The sequence below is a fragment of the Chrysemys picta genome, chromosome 3 (assembly GCF_011386835.1).
Source record: "Chrysemys picta bellii isolate R12L10 chromosome 3, ASM1138683v2, whole genome shotgun sequence".
Classification (NCBI taxonomy): Eukaryota; Metazoa; Chordata; order Testudines; family Emydidae; genus Chrysemys; species Chrysemys picta.
Genome location: NC_088793.1, coordinates 70,235,318 through 70,252,870, shown reverse-complemented (window position 1 = coordinate 70,252,870; position 17,553 = coordinate 70,235,318). Strand labels below are relative to the sequence as shown.

At 40.8% G+C, this 17,553-nt stretch overlaps 1 protein-coding gene across 3 annotated transcripts in view; it reads left to right on the top strand.

Moving 5' to 3' along the window:
* Nucleotides 1–17,553, top strand: part of RNGTT (RNA guanylyltransferase and 5'-phosphatase) — a 415,119-nt gene that overhangs the window by 62,134 nt on the left and 335,432 nt on the right. For all 3 annotated transcript variants that reach the window (XM_005299708.4, XM_005299707.4, XM_024103027.3), the window contains exons 7-8: nucleotides 1,021–1,130; nucleotides 2,581–2,682. In XM_005299708.4, the coding sequence (XP_005299765.1) occupies nucleotides 1,021–1,130; nucleotides 2,581–2,682 (212 nt within the window). The remainder of the gene's footprint in view (nucleotides 1–1,020; nucleotides 1,131–2,580; nucleotides 2,683–17,553) is intronic.

Here is a 17,553-nt window from a genome sequence, read left to right as displayed (position 1 = left end):
TTTCAGGTATTTAAAAGGGTGTCATGAGGAGGAGGGAGAAAACTTGTTCACCTTAACCTCTAAGGATAGAACCAGAAGCAATGGGTTTAAACTGCAGCAAGGGAGGTCTAGGTTGGACATTAGGAAAAAGTTCCTAACTGTCAGGGTGGTGAAACACTGGAATAAATTGCCTAGGGAGGTTGTGGAATCTCCATCTCTGGAGGTATTGAAGAGTAGGTTAGATAAATGTCTCTCAGGGATGGTCTAGACAGTATTTGGTCCTGCCATGTGGGCAGGGGACTGGACTCGATGACCTCTCGAGGTCCCTTCCAGTCCTAGAATCTATGAATCTCTGCTGGAGGAGCAGTAAGGTAGATTCAATCTGTCTTCTTTTTTCTGGGCTTTCTGCTATAAAGTGGCAAAAAACCAACCAAACCAAAAACCTTGTAGCTATGTAATATCTTAAATTTTACTTAATAAACACCTTATCTGATTTCAGTTTTTCTAGAAGAACTCTACCTTGACCACAGGCCTAACCTACCAATTTTGAGGCCAATATGGCTATTTTGGTGTATTTTAGAAGTAGGGTCAAATAAGACCTGTAATGGAAACTGAGGCCATGTCTACACTTACCAGGGAATGATGCTGCTGTGATCGATATAGCGAGGGTTGATTTAGTGGGTCTATTAAAGACTCGCTAAATTGACCGAAGAGTGCTCTCTGGTCGACTCTGATACTCCACTGGAATGAGAGGACTAAGGTAAGTTGATAGGAGAGCGTGTCCTGTTGACGCAGTTTGGTGTAGACACTGCCTAAGTCAACCTAAGCTATGTTGACCCCAGCTACGTTGCTAACGTAGCTGGAGTAGCATGACTCAGTCTACACTACCAGGGTAGATTGACCTTAGTTGTGCAACCTTAAATATCAATGACTTTAAATCTTAGTGATTCTAGAAGTCTGTGTGTACATGAAAGCATCAGTTTTCTGAATTTCTTTTGTGATATATCTTAAATTCTAATTGCATTTTGTATTTTTTTTTAGGGTGCAATTTTCTTGGAAGGAGTGACAGTTAAACGTGTAGCCCAAGTGACAACTCAACCAAAGTTAAGAGAAATACAGCAAAAATGTCAGCAATTCTGTGGATGGGAAGGGTATGGGAAAAATCATTTAATTTTAATTTTTTTCTTTGAATAGTCCAAACATTCAATATTATATACTTAATTTTGTGAAAAGTCAAGCAGGCAGCTATTTATTAGGATGGACTGTTACTTACTTCTTTTTTTTTTTTTTTTTTGTAACCAGAAATATTAAACAGTAAAGCTATATTGGCCTACAAAGAAAAGAAAAGAGAATGATCAGCTGTTATAATTTAAGAAACAAGATTCTAGAATCATATTTCCAGGGTCAGATCATAAATTATGTTCATGTTAGCCATTGCTACACAAATATCAAATGCAGTAGCCTGGTCTAATCATTTTTTCTAAAGTTTTGGGTGAGTTTTAGTGCACATTAAACTAAATAACACTGGCTTGAACCAGGCAAAAAATTGCAAGTTTACTTATACAACTATCAATACACATCTGTTCTGATGTGCAAAACCGTAGTTTTTCCGTTTCTTGGCCTTTCTAATGCAGTCATTGCTGGTTTGAATTTGTGCCTAGCATTGATGTGAACACTGGTTTAGTACCATTTCTAGATGTAATCCAGAATTTGAACGTTAGTTTCCAGAAGTGAAAGGCTCATGGAATATTCAGTACCACTTAGCCCTGGTCTACACTGGGCGGGGGAGGGTTGTCGATCTAAGTTACGCAACTTCAGCTACGTGAATAACGTAGCTGAAGTCGACGTACTTAGATTGACTTACCATAGTGCCTTCACTGCGCTGATTCGACTGCTGCCACTCCCTTGTCGACTCTGCCTGCGCCTCTCGCAGCGCTGGAGTACAGGAGTCTACGGGAGAGTGCTCGGGGGTCGATTTATCGCATCCAGACTAGGGTGCCTCTTGTAAGAAAAAAAAATCTTGTTATGGAAGATGTTCCAACTGAAAAGTATCAGAGGGGTAGCTGTGTTAGTCTGGATCTGTAAACAGCAACAGAGTCTCCTGTAGCACCTTATTGACTAACAGACGTATTGGAGCATAAGCTTTCGTGGGTGAATACCCACTTCGTCAGACGCATGTAATGGAAATTTCCAGAGGCAGGTATAAATATGCAGGCAAGAATCAGTCTAGAAATAACAAGGTTAGTTCAATCAGGGAGGATGAGGTAAACACACCTCAACTGCTAGAAGAGGGCCTCATCCTCCCTGATTGAACTAACCTTGTTATTTCTAGACTGATTCTTGCCTGCATATTTATACCTGCCTCTGGAAATTTCCATTACATGCGTCTGACGAAGTGGGTATTCACCCACGAAAGCTTATGCTCCAATACGTCTGTTAGTCAATAAGGTGCCACAGGACTCTTTGTTGCTGTTCCAACTGAAAGTTAACCTTGTAGAAAAGGTAGTGTTAACTGTGTCTCATGCAAGATTGATTTGAGAAATACATTACCGTGTATGGATACTCATTGTAGAATATTAATAAAAATCCTGCTTCTTTTAGGTCTGGATTCCCTGGAGCACAGCCTATTTCCATGGACAAACAAAATATTAAACTTTTAGAGCAGAAGCCGTACAAAGTAAGCTGGAAAGCAGATGGCACTCGGTAAGTTTTCATATCTAAAAAAAACTGTATAATTCACCCTGATACATAAAGCAAATTGTTCAGATGAGCAGTTTGTATGCTCTTTCAAGTGTGAATTTCTTCCTTATACAATGGAGAGACATGCTTTACTTTCTTAAAGAAACAAAGTCAGCTCTAAAAAATTGAAGTTCTAATATAGTTTGGTATTGTACATAAGTTATGCTGAAACTTCAAGCCTCTTTCATCTGATATGCTTTTCTATAGACTGACTATTCCTTTAAGTGTATTTTATTTAATGTTATTGCTTTAATTCTTGTCCTCCCTGAGTTTTGCCGATTGGGCTGGGGTACTATGATGATGAGTGCCTTATAATAGGGGTTGTCTACACTTAAAACACTGCAATGGTGCGTCAGTGAAGGCGTTACCTACACCGATGGGAGGGCATCTCCCATTGACCTAGTGCTTTCTACATCAGGGGTTAGGTTGTTTTAACTGTGTTGTTCAGGGGTGTGGATTTTTCACACCCCTCAGCAATATAGTTATACAGAACTAATTTCCTAGTGTAGACCAGGCCTAAGATAATATACAATGAGAGGCTTAAAGGAACTCAGCTTGGTAAGAAAAAAGTTATACTTTATGGTACACAGATCAATCTTTAAATTTTAATCTGTTCTTCAGTTGTTGACATTTGAAAATTTTATTTACTTTTCCTGTTGACAATGCATCCTACTAATGATTGGAATTTCATAATTCTTCAAAGGTATTGATACTGTAGTCCTGTGTTAGAATTGTAACTCTATGACTAGTTGGCATCCTTCTGATTCAACAGTAACTTCTGTTACATGTATTGCAGTGGTGACATTCTTTTAGTAGAGCTGCAGAAATAATTTTTTCAGTCTGCATTTGTGTGCAAGACTTGTATGTGTAGAATGTATTTTTGACAGTTGATCTACCGCTGGATAAAGAAAGAAAATACCTCCTCTCCCACTTCTGCTGTTAGAAGTTGTATAGGGATATCCATTTTAATTCACTACTCTGTAGGAAGAAAGTTACAAGAGCAGTTCAATAGAAGTGGTTACAGAATCAGTAGAGAAACTAGCTAGCATCATGCATTGAAAATGCTTGCAGCTACCGTTTCTAGACAACTCATCAATAATATATAGTGAGCAAAGTAAAGCTATTCTGTGTCTGGCATTACAAATCAATGCAGGCCATAGAGGGCATGTCTAGACTATGGGCACTACAGCGGCACAGCTGCAGCTATACTGCTGTAGCACAGTAATATAGACATTTTCTATATGGATGGTTGGGGTATTTCCATTGATGTAGGTAATTCACATACCCAAGCAATGGTAGCTAGGTCAATAGAAGAATTCTTCCACAGCCCATAGCTAGTTTGATCTAAATTTTAAGTGTAGAGTGGAGCAGGATAAGCTGGAGTTTAAATTTTACTTTCCCCAAGCTAATATGTATATGTTGTGAACAAACCTTCTTAAACACTAGCTATTTCCTGTATTTTGTTGGGAGTGTTCAAGAAGTTGAAGGGGGTATGAAAAAGATTCTCTCTCTCTCTCACCACTGTATTCCATATGAGAAATAAAACACTACCTCCCTTAGAAGCCATATAAGGGCACATCTTCACTACCCGCCGGATCAGCGGGTAGCAATCCATCTATTGGGGATCGACTTATCGCATCTAGTGAAGATGTGATAAAATCGATCCCCGATGGCTTTGCCGTCGACTCTGGAAATCCACTGCGGCAAGAGGCGGAAGCGGAGTCCTCACAGCCAGGTAAGTCGACCTAAAATACGCAACTTCAGCTACGCTATTCACGTAGCTGAAGTTGCGTATCTTAGGTCGACGACCCCCCCCACCCCCCCTGTAGTGTAGACCTAGCCTCAAAAATATTACAAGTAAAATGTAACTAGCCTAAAACAAATTAATCAATAAGCAGCTAAAATATCAGATCAGTGAAACTGACATGGTGACCAGTGTTGAAGCTATACAGTGGTTACACTTGAAGTTAATTCTGGTTTGAAATAGATTCCCTGTCTCTAAAATGGGGGAATGTTGCTGAAATTAATAGCTATCAAATAAGAAGAAACTCCATAATGTACCTATGTGGGCACTGGTAGAAAATTTCTTCGTGACTTTAGCTGGTGATCTGTTTATATCTTGAGTAATGATTTATTGCTCCTGTAATCTTTATTATTTGGCATTTATATAGCAGTAAGTGTCTAGAGGCCAACTACACTGGGGCCCCACTGTACATTAGTTTCAGTTTGCTTTTTAAAAACCCTGGGAAATCACAAAAAACTGTAATAAAAGAACATTATGCATTATGATAGTGTTTAATTGCATAATCACATACTATTTGTTATATGCGGTGTTGTAGCCGTGTCGGTCCCAGGATATTAGAGAGAAAGAGTGGGTGAACTAATATCTTTTATTGGACCCCCTTCTGCTGGTGAAAGAGACAAGCTTTTATGCTTACATAAAACTCTTCTTTAGGTCTGTAGCATTCCTGCCTCAATCACTGCACAAGATGGACAGTGAATGAGGTAGAGGATTATAAGGAGAGGAGAGGGCATTCTCTTCTGTTTAAGTTATTGGACTGAGTTCCAGAAGAGCGGAGTTCTCTTCCTGGCTCTTCCACAGACTTCCCATGTGATGCTGGGCAAGATGATCACAACACATTGTGACAGTGTGTGACTAGCCTAAGGCTGACTCACTACTCTGTTTATTTTGTAAGGGTCCCCGCATGGGGTAAATTGACAAGGTAATAGTTTAAATACTAAACAATTGACTAATTAGCTGGGTGATTCAGCTGAGTCATCAGCTGACACAGTTGAGAGGCAGGAAGAGACAGGGAAGACTGGCAGGAAGGGCTATACAAGCCAGAAATCTCACAGAGGTGAGATTTTTCCCCACCTTGGTAGTTGGTAAAGACTCAGGGAAAGACCTTATGCTTTGGGGAACAAACATTTATAAAGCATTTGGTGTTGAACTTGCCACTGGTGTGCATGATATGCACAAATGGGACCAATTTAAGGTTGCATCAGCACCTTGATTTTTCTAACGGTATCCCCTCCCCCCCCATGTAATTATCTGTGTAGGAGAGAGAAAAAAGAGCAGGAGTTGGCAGTGTCAAAAATATGTACACAACTGAGGTATCTGAGTAATGAAGAGGAGTAGCAGCAAAATACTATGGGTAAGAAGAATATAAGAAATGAAAAATAAAGAAAAAAATTGCTAACTCCCTTTAGTTCTAGAAGTTTTGAAAGAACGGAAAAATTCCTGGATCAGCTGTGTAAGTTCAAAGTTACAGGATACTGCGTTCACAGAGGACATACATTCGAGCTCTAACAGTGAACTGATTGCCACACAAATATAATAATGGGGCATGGTCTCTATTCCAAGGAATGTGCAGATGTTGCAAATACCAGTGAGGATACAGAATTAATACAAAAAGAGAGGTTATAAATAGGGCTGTCAATTAATCGCAGTTAACTCACGCAATTAACTAAAAAAATTACTCATGATTAATCGCACCGTTAAACAATAGAATTCCAATTGAAATTTATTAAATATTTTTGGATTTTCTACATTTTCTACATTTGCAAATATATTGATTTCTATTACAACACAGAATACAAAGTGTACAGTGCTCACTTTATAGTATTATTTTTTATTACAAATATTTGCACTGTAAAAACAAAATAAACAAAAGAAACAGTATTTTTCAGTTCATCTCATACAAGTACTGTAGTGCAATCTCTTTATCATGAAAGTGTAACTTACAAATGTTGATTTTTGTTTGTTAAATAACGGCACTCAAAAACAAAACAATATAAAACTTTAAAGCCTACAAGTCTACTCAGTCCTACTTCTTGTTCAGCCAATCGCTAAGACAAACACATTTGTTTACATTTACGGGAGATGCTGCTGCCTGCTTCTTATTTACCTGAAAGTGAGAACAGGCGTTTGCATGGCACTTTTGTAGCCAGTGTTGCAAGGTATTTACGTGCCAGATATGCTAAACATTCATATGCCCCTTCATGCTTCGGCCACTTCCATGCTGATGACGCTAGTTAAAAAAATAATGCGTTAATTAAATTTGTGACTGAACTCCTTGGGGGAGAATTGTATGTCTCCTGCTCTGTTTTACCTACATTCTGCCATATATTTCATGTTACAGCAGTGTCGGATGATGACCCAGCACATAGAATCATAGAACTGGAAGGGACCTCGAGAGGTTAACTAGTCCAGGCCTCTGCACTCATGACAGAAATAAGTATTATCTAGACCATCCTTGACAGGTATTTGTCTAACCTGCTCTTAAAAATCTTCAATGATGGGATTCCACAACCTCCCTAGGCAATATATTCCAGTGCTTAACCACCCTAACAGTTACGAAGCTTTTCCTGATGTGCAAGCTAAACCTCCCTGGCTGCAATTTAAGCCCATTGCTTCTTGTCCTATCTTCAATGGTTAAGAAGAACAATTTTTCTCCCTCCTCTTTGTAACAACCCTTTATGTACTTGTTCATTTTAAGAACACTTTCACAGCAGATTTGACAAAACGCAAAGAAGATTTCAATGTGAGATTTCTAAAGATAGCCACAGCACTCGACCCAAGGTTTAAGAATCTGAAGGCCATCCAAAATCTGAGCGAGACGATGTGAGGAGCATGCTTTCAGAAGTCTTAAAAGAGCAACACTCACATGCAGAAACTACAGAACCCGAACCACCAAAAAAGAAAATCAACCTTCTGCTGGTGGCATCTGACTCACAGGATGAAAATGAACATGCGTTGGTTCGCTCTGTTTTGGATCGTTATTGAGCAGAGCTCGTCATCAGCATGGACACATGTCCTCTGGAATGGTGGTTGAAGCATGAAGGTACATATGAATCTTTAGCACATCTGGAACGTAAATATCTTGCAATGCTGGCTACAACAGTGCACTGTGAGCGTCTGTTCAGGTGACATTGTAAATAAGAAGTAGGCATAATTATCTCTTGCAAATTGTAACCAAACTTGCTTGTTTGAGCAATTGGCTGAAGTAGGACTGAATGGACTTGCAGGCTCTAAAGTTTTACATTGTTTAATTTTTGAATGTATTTTTTTGGTACATAATTCTACATTTGTAAGTTCAACTTTCACAATAAAGAGATTGCACTACGGTACTTGTTTTAGGTGAATTGAAAAATACTATTTCTTTTGTTTTTTACAGTGCAAATATTTGTAATAAAAAATATAAAGTGAGCACTGTACACTTTGTATTCTGTGTTGTAATTGAAATCAATGTATTTAAAAATGTAGAAAACATCCAAAATATTTAAATAAATGGTATTCTAGTTAATCGTGAATATTTTTTTTAATCACTTGACAGCCCTAGTTATAAATATCAGTAGAAAAATCAGATTTGCTCTGAAAAAAAAATGTGAGCTAGTGCAACGAGAGTAAAGTCAAAATGCCCAAATACTCAATGGGAAAGAAAGCTGAAACATTTTTAGTAAGACAGTTAATTCCTATGGTGATGAGCATACAAAGAGCACCCAACCCCTTTTCCCCCTCTCCAAAAGAAAACAATTTGGGGGAGATGGTAAATGGCAAAGTACATGGGATATTATCAGGACTTCACAAATCCACCGGAAATGAAGTGCTACTGGGTAGTACTCAGGATTTACAGGAGGATGGAAAAGATGTTTTAGCGGTTTCTTCTATCTCAGTGGTTCCCATTGGTTATTTATATTCATGTTATGTATAATAAATAAAAAATATAATGATTTGTATTCTAGTGCAGTTGCATTGTGTGATGCCCTCTAAATTTGTAAAGGTCTATAGCATTGTATACATGGAATTTTCATAAGGAAGACATGCTAGAATAACAAAGTACCTTGGCATAATCCAAGATGATCAGATTATTTCCCAGTACTTCATATTTTAAAAATTAATAGAGCTAGGTGGAGTAAAATAATCTTGTTTTATTGTTTAAATAAAAGAAGTAGGGATTAATTGTTTTCGTAAGATTTCAACTTCAGTTATGTTGTTTTAAATATAAATGAAATCGTTTACTGTTTTGATAACTACTTCAACACTTTCTTAATTTCTAGACTTTATTCAAACTCTAGTAGCATTTGTCAAGAGCACTTAACAGCTTGAAGAAAAGTTTGAAGGAATAAACTGATTTATTACTAACATAAACTCAGTTGGTAGTTGTAAATGTTTTAACAAGTACAGTAGAACCTCAGAGTTATGAAAACCAGAGTTACAAACTGACCAGTCAACCACAGAACTCATTTGGAATTGGATGTATACAGTTAGGTAGCAGCAGGCACCAAAAAATACAGTACAGTACTGTGTTAAATGAAAACTGCAAAAAAAGGGGGAAGTTTGATTTTTTTTTTTTTACAAGGTAAGGAAACGGTTTCTGTGCTTGTTTCGTTTAAATTAAGATTGTTAAAAGCAGCATTTTTCTTTTGCATAATAGTTTCAAAGCTGTATTAAGTCAGTGTTCAGTTTTAAATTGGCAATAACAACCATAATGTTTTGTTGAGTTATGAACATTTCTGAATTCCGAACAACCGCCATTGTGAGGTGCTCGTAACGGAAGTTCTACTGTACAATCAACATTGAATAACTTTTTATGATCACCAGAACTAGACATCATCTTCCCAATATCCGTGTCAATCTGATTGTAGAAGATTAAACCTATTTCTTTTATTACAAATGCTACATCTTGCATGCTTTAGTCTCTAGGATAGACTCCTATGTTGACCAGCTATCTGAGACTGTGATTTGGATCTTCTTCAAGGTTTCCAATTCATTGTTTTCCATCTTGTAGAGAAAGAAAAGTCAGACACGGGCAGCCTACATATTTTTCCTAAAAAGACAAACAATGTTTTTACAATTAAAATACACAGGCAGAGATACCCATCTATTTCCTATCCATATTGTTGGGATAACTGGAAAGTTTAGGTTTACTCTGTCAGCATGTATTCCATCCAAATCAAAATAAGTTCTAGATTCTCTGCTATTCTGTTTGGTTCTCTTGTCTTCTTCAGTGTCTAAATCATTCTCATTCAGACTTCCAAAGTCAGTTTAATTTTCCTTGGAATTATAAATTTGGATTTTTATTCCAACTGTTCAGTACCTTTTGGGGAAATGGCGACCATTTTCTTAAGTTTTTAGAATTTTCAAACTATCAACAGTTCTGTTCGTTTTAGTAGTTGAAGTACTACATCTTAATCTCTCATTTTTCTTCAGTATTTCTTGTTTCAAAGCAAAGTTCAAGAATCCACAGGTATTAATGAAAATGTTGTTTACTATTGCTACCCATAGGGTTCAAATCACAATATTCCTCTTTGTTGTGTGTACTACTGTGAGATAATTGATATTGACTTTTGTTACATCACAGTCAATCTCTCAGCACAGGGAGAATTTAAATACTGCACTTTATTTCAAAATACATCTTACATTTTAATTTTAATTAGAAAAAGTAAAATGTTTGTTGGCATAGTAAGAAAAGGCAGTAGATAATGTTTTCACCCCTCAGCTCATAGAGAGCCTATGTGTAAATATATGCTAATGTTTGTTAGTAAATTTACTGGAAAGTTAAAAAGAAAGTTGAATATTTGCATACACATATGAGATAGGGTTGCCAGGCATCTGTTTTTTGACTGGAATGCCCGGTTGAAAAGGGACCCTCGCGGTTCTGGTCAGCATTGCTGACCGGGTTGTTAAAAGTCTGGTCAGTGGCGCTAAGGCAGGCTCTTTGCCTGCCCTTGCTCCACGTGGCTCCTGGAAGTGGCTGGCATGTCCCTGCGGCCCCTAGGCGCAGAGGTGGCCAGGGAAGCTCCACATGCTGTCCCTGCCTCAAGCGCTGGCTCCATTGGAACCGTGGCCAATGGGAGCTGCAGGGCGTCACCTGCGGGCGCGGGCACCGTGCAGAGCCTCCTGGGCTGTGCCTCCGCCTAGGGGCCAGACATGTCGGCCGCTTCCGGGAACAGTGTGGAGCCTGGGCAAGCAGGGAGCCTGCCTTAGCGCCGCTGATGGGGAGCCGCCTGAGGTAAGCCCTGCCTGGCTGGAGCCCACATCTTGAACCCCGTGCCCCAGATTGGAACCCTCTCCTGCACCCTAACTCCCTCACAGACCCTGCACCCTGAATTCCCTGCCCAAGGTCGGAACCCCCTCCTGCACCCCAACCCCTACACCAGCCCTCAGTCTCCTCCCACACTTAAACACTCTCCCGGAGCCTGCACCCCTTGCACCCCAACACCGAGCCCTAAACCCCCTCCAAACCCCTCAGCCCCAGCCCGAAGCCCCCTCCTGCACCCCAAACCCCTCATCCTTGGCCCCACTGCGGAGCCTGCACCCCAAACCCCTTGGCCCAGCTGGAGTCGTCATCTACACACCAAACCCCTCATCCCTAGCCCCACCCTTGAGCCTGCACCCCTAGCCGGAGCCCTCACCCCCTCCCGTACCCCAGCCCCTTGCCCCAGCCTGGAACCCCCCCCCCCAGCCTGAACCTCTCATTTCTGGCCCCTTCCCAGAGCCCGCACCCCCAGCTGGAGCTCTCACCCCCTCCCATACCTCAACCTCTGTCCCAGGCCAGTGAAAGTGAATGAGGGTGGAGGAGAGCGAGGGAGGGAGGGGGGCTTGGAATGAGTGGGAGGCAGGGCCTTGGGGAAGGGGCAGGGCAGGGGCAGGACAAGGGTGTTTGGATTTGTGAAATTAGAAAGTTGACAACCCTAATATGAGCTTAAAGGACGTACAGTTGTATAGGTGAGGTGTATACTTATAGTTTCAGTTAGAGAAGGTGCTATAAGAGAACACAAATCATGCTGCTTATGAAACATTGAAGAATTAAGGTAACATTCTTGTTGTGTATTGACATTGCTGAAACTGACCATCCAATAACTTATGTTCCTGAAAGGAAGGCAAATCCCATACATCATCCAGAAAGAGAATGAAATTAAATTTAAGTGTTCATTAAATCAACAGCAAGAGTAGTCTGGTTTTCCAAAGTCTCTTAAAATCTTCAAAAAAATAAGTTTGTATCCAAAGCTTCTCACTTTTTTGAAGAGAGAGAACTATTGGTCTCTGAAATCTTTTGTATATGTCTCCATACTCAAGGGATTCTGCCTGGACATAGTATGTAGCTTGTCTATATAGAGCAGCAGTGCACACTAAGGGGGTGTGATGTCTAGTCTGAAACAGCACTATGTTAAAGCGCACTAGGGAACTTTTTCACGTGCACCAGCAGGGTCTACTCAGCTCAATTAATGAGCAACACATTAATCCGCCTTAGAAATCATACCTCCATAGTGTACATTACTCCACCATGTACGCAAGCCCTAGAGATAATACATTTGGGAGATTAAACAGGTTAATGTGGTTTCTTAAACTTGTATTTATTGCTTGAACACCAGGGATGCATATGTTGTGTAAAAGGGATTATATATAGAAAATGTAATTCATTGTAAAAGTTTTTTTCTTTTACTTGTCAGCTGTAACGAGTCTTGTGCGTGCACTCATTGGAGAATATTGTGTACAAAACCTGAGGCCTTAGCACAGGGGTGGGCAAACTATGGCCTGCGGGACATTTTAATTTGGCCCTTGAGCTTCCGCTGGGGAGTGGGGTCTGAGGCTTGCCCTGCATTGGCGCTCCAGCTGGGGAACAGGGTCGGAGGCCGCTCCACGCAGCTCCCGGAAGCAGCGGCATGGCCCCTCTCTGGTTCCTATGCAGAGGGGCAGCCACGGGGCTGCACTCTGCATGCTGCCCCTGCCCCAAGCGCCGTCTCCATAGCTCCCATTGCCCGGGGACCGCAGCCAATGGGAGCTGCAGGAGCCAGAGAAGGGACATGCCGCTGCTTCCGGGAGCCGCTTGAGGTAAGCGCTGCCTGGAGCCTGCATCCCTGAGCCTCTCCCCATGTCCCAACCATCTGCCCCAGCCCTGATCCCCCTCCTGCCCTCCAAACCCCTGGATCCCAGCCTGGAGCACCTTCCTACACTCAAACTCCTCATCCAGAGCCCACACCCCCAGTCGGAGCCCTTACCCCCTCTGCTCCAGCTTGGAGCCCCCTCCCGCACCCTGAACTTGGCCCCACTCCGGCGCCTGCAGCCCCAACCAGAGTCCTCCCTCCCTCCCGCACCACAATCCCAATTTTGTGAGCATCCGTGGCCCGCCATACAATTTCTATTCCCAGATGTGGCCCTCAGGCCAAAAAGTTTGCCCACCCCTGCCTTAGCAGGTATAGTTTGGCATGATTAGAACAAACAGTGGGATGTCATAAAATTAACAATTTTTATTGTGCTCTGAGGCTGACTGTTCTTTCTAATTTATTTCTACTTTTTATTTTCAGTATGAAAACCATTTCTTTACTGTTTGTTTTATATTCATGTGAAAAATTAAAGCTCTAATGTATAAAATATTCCAATTTTCTTGCAAGCCATTTTAGCATTCTAACTTTGTATGCAATTAGACAAATTTCCATGAATTATTATACATTTTTTGTTTATAACCCTAGTTTCTTTTCTCTGAAGGCTCTGAAAGTAAATATTAAGACTTCAAATGGGAGAAAAAGCTCTTTACTCTCCACTTTAGCTTGGATGTTGTCCATCACAGCTATCATCCGTACCCTTGAAGCCACTTTTAACATCATTTTAGCTATAGAACACTTCTCAGGTTCATCTACTACAGTTTTATTCAGCTCACATTTTATTTTACATGGCTTTCTTTCTTTTTCAGGAGGAAGTCTTTTTACCTTTAAAAATACTGCAAGGACGTTTTTGTGGCTTATTTCTGGCTGGTTGAGCTTATAAAAGAGCTATTTAAAAAAATACTCATCCAGCTTAGTCAAACTTCTTATATTTAATCAGTGTTAAATAGTTGCATATTATTCCTTTAGCTGGGGTTCTCACAGTTGCGTCGCAAGAGGCTCAGATACTGGAGCATCTTTTTGTTGGTCTGCCTTATGTACTGATTTAAATATCAACAGTGATAGTCTTTGTGACAGTCATTAATTTCACTGAGGACCTGATTTTTTTTCAAAGATATCTGCAATTGCCATAGATTTCAGCTGGAGTTGAGTTCTCACCCTTCTGAATTTTTTTTAAAAGTGCTGCTTGTATCATGGGGTTATCTGTACAATAGCACAAGTATTTTGTATTTGATTTATGAATTGTTGTGCTTATTGTTTGACTATCAATGATTACTTTTCCCCCCTTCTCATATTAACATAGCCCCAAAAATAAAATGAGCAGTAATTGTATGCAATATTGAGGAATACTGTAACAAAAGCACTTTACCACAATCCTTTTAAATACAACTACTTTTGGTGGTTTTAATTGAAGATAGGGTGCAGTCATATAGACAAGATGTGAGTTGTGAGCAGAGAAACTGGAGCAGTTGGGGAGCTTATCATATGTACTCAGTTAAGGTTTTGTCAATAGTTGGGTTTTGTCTCTCTTAGCAGGGAAATAGTGTGACAGAAGTCTGTGTGACCTGTTAACATGGAGGGATGTTCTCAGGATACATGTATGAGTGGCATGTGTTTATTACCTGAAGGTATTTCAAAAGTGAGAGATCTGTGATGTCTGTCATTGACACAGCATGCCTTTAGTGGGGGAGAGGGAAGCACTTGGGCTTTGTCTTCTGAGAATTACAGTAGGGTCACCAAAGAGACTTTAGTGGAAGCAGGAAAATAATGAAACTAACACTGGAAACCTCTCCATGGAATGAATGGCTTCAATAGGAAGGCAGCAAGTTGTGAGCCTGTGTAGGGCAGGAATGGGCATTGGTCAGTAGGAGAGGATTTGAAATCTGGGAGTTAAAATTTGTCCGTTCTTTCCAGGGGCATGTTTGATCTGTTTTGAACACTTAAGCAAAATCCTACTTAGATATATCACAAATTAGATAGATATTACTGTAATATTAAAGACCCCAATTCAGCAAAGCGTTTAAGCTTGTGAATTGGTGGGTCTGGGTCCTAAGCCTCCCTAGCCATTTAAATCCTAAATAAATAAATAGTCCCACTGAAGTTGGAACTTCAGAATTTGTACCTTCCTGTGTATAGATCTCCAGAAATGCAGATTCTCTCTAGTGACCTGCATATTGAAATACTTACTTGTCTGGAGATCTGCATTCAGTGTGGGTTCAAGCACAAAAACAAAACCCTATCCATGTTTGTGTCAGGGTGGAATAGGCCTAGAAGCCCCCTGCCACACCCATCCCAGGAAAGGGGCAGTGGAACTAAATCCTCCGAGTAGCCTAGAGAGACTGCGCCGTAGATAGCCAATCAGGGGAAGGCTACAGGGAGCAGCTGATGAGAGAGGCTGCAGCGAGCCGCCAGTCAAGCCCCAGGAGGGCCATATAAAAAGGAGCTGCAGAGCCAGAGACCGACAATTACTTGCTGGAGCCAGAGGAGTGCAGGCAGTGCTCCTGGGTGGCCAAAGGGAACTGCAGCACCACGGACAGCTCAATGCTGGCAGGAACTGTGGGAGTGAGAATGAGATCCTGGGTGGATGCTGGGCCTGAACAAAGAAGAGCCCTGAGGTAAGGGTGGAGCTTTGGAGAAGGCTGGGGCTGCGGGGAAGTGGCCTAGGGGACTGAACGTAGCTTAGTTACAGGGACATGGCGGCGCATGGCTGCTATTCTTAGGGTCCCTGGGCTGGGACCCAGAGTAGTGAGTGGGCCTGGGTCCCCCCATAGGCCACTGGGGAAACAGCCTACGATTGGACAGTGATAAACCCCCAGAAGATGAACTGAACTACTTAGTGGCCCCAGCTGGAGAACTGGGACCAGAATAGATCAAGAGGGTGAAACCACTACCTCCAGGGAGGAAGCCTTGGGGGGGTACGGCCTGATGCCAGACTATTCAGAGACTGCAGACACACCCGAGCAGAGGGAGTGATTGTGAGAGATGGGTGCCATGCCGTTACAATGTTTTTGTGCTTGAAATTATTAACATAATTTTCAGCTGCTTTAGAGAGATTTGTTTTCTAAGTATCTTATTTAACAGCATAAAGGTGTAGTACTCCTCATTCAGGATTAAGTCCGTGGCAAGTTAAAATTTCTTTAAATGGGTTAGTATTTTTATATCTAATTATTATGAGGGACATCTTCTCTCCCATATGCCCAGCTCAAAAACTAACTTAAAACACAAAATAAATCAAACTATTAAGATGAGGTTAAATGAGAAAATTCAGCTAGTAGGAAAAATTTGAGTCAAAAGAGAAACTAGTAGTTTAACATTAGGGCTCCTTTGTCATATTTATGGTGTTTGTGATGTCACTAAGTGGCCCAGGAATCTGTTTAGATTCTTCATACATACATAAGAATAGCCATACTTGGTCAGACCAGTGGTCCATCTATTTTGTCTTCTGATCATGACCAATGCCAGATGCTTCACAGGGCAATTATCAAGTAATCATCCCCTGTTGTCCAGTCTCAGCATCTGGCAGTCAGAGGCTTAGGGACACCCAAAACATGGGGTTGCATCTCTGACCATCTTGGCTTATAGCCATCGATGGCCCTTTCTGCCATGAATTTATCTAATTTTTTTTTTAATCCAGTTATAGTTTTGGCCTTTGCATCATCCTCTTGCAATGAGTTCCACAGGTTGACTGTGCATTCTGTGAAGAAGTACTTCCCTTTGTTCTAAACCTGATATCTATTAATTTCATTGGGTTGACCCCCTTGTTCTTGTGTTATGTGAAGGGGTAAATAACACTTTCACTTTCTCCACACCATTCATGATTTTATAGACCTCTATCATATTCTTCTCCCCACCCCAGTCATCTCTTGTTCAAGCTGAAGAGTCCCAGTCTTTTTAATCTGTCCTCATACAGAAGCTGTTCCATACCCTTAATCATTTTTGTTGCCCTTCTCTGTACCTTTTCCGATTAAAATATATATTTTCTGAGAAAGGGCAACCAGAACTTCCCGCAGTATTGAAGGTTTGGGTATTCCATGGCTTTATATAGGGGCATTATGATATTTTCTGTTTTATTATCTATCCCTTTCCTAACAGTTCCTAACATTCTATTAGCTTTCTTGACTGGCACTGCACATTGAGTGGATGTTTTCAGAGAACTATCCATAATAACTCCTAGGTCTCTGTTTTGAGTGGAAATAGCTAATTTATACCCCGTCATGTTGTGTGTGTATATATAGTTGGGATTATGTTTTCCAATATGCATTACTTTGCAGTTATCAACATTGACTTTCATCTACCATTTTGTTGCCCTGTCACCCAGGTTTGTGAGATCCCTTTGTAACTCTTTGCAGTCTGCTTTGGACTTAACTACCTTGAGTAATTTTGTATCAACTGCAAACTTTGCCACCTCACTGCTTGCCCCGTTTTCTGGATGATTTATGGATAGTACTGGTACCAATATAGGTCCCTGGGGGGACTCTATTTACCTTTCTCCATTCTGAGAACTTACCATTGAGTCTTACTCTTTTTTTTGTTTGTTTGTTTCCTGTCATTTAAACAGTCACTGATCCACCAGAGGACCTTATGCCATGATTGCTTAGTTTGCTTAAGAGTCTTTGGTGAGGGACCTTGTCAAAGGCTTTCTGAAAATCCAGAAATACTATACCTCCTGGATCACCTTTGTCCACGTTGTTGCTGACCCACTCAAAAAATTCTGATAGATTGATGAGGCATGAAATCCCTTTACAAAATCTGGGTTGATTGGCATCGCATTAGTTATCCTCCAGTCAGCTGGTATACCTGCTGATCTAAGTGATAGGTTACATACCACTGTTTAGTAGTTTCATATTTGAGTTCCTTGAGAACTCTTAGGTGAATACCATGTGGTCCTGGTGACTTTTTTATTGTTTCATTTATCAATTTGTTCCCAAGCCATCTCTGTTGACACCT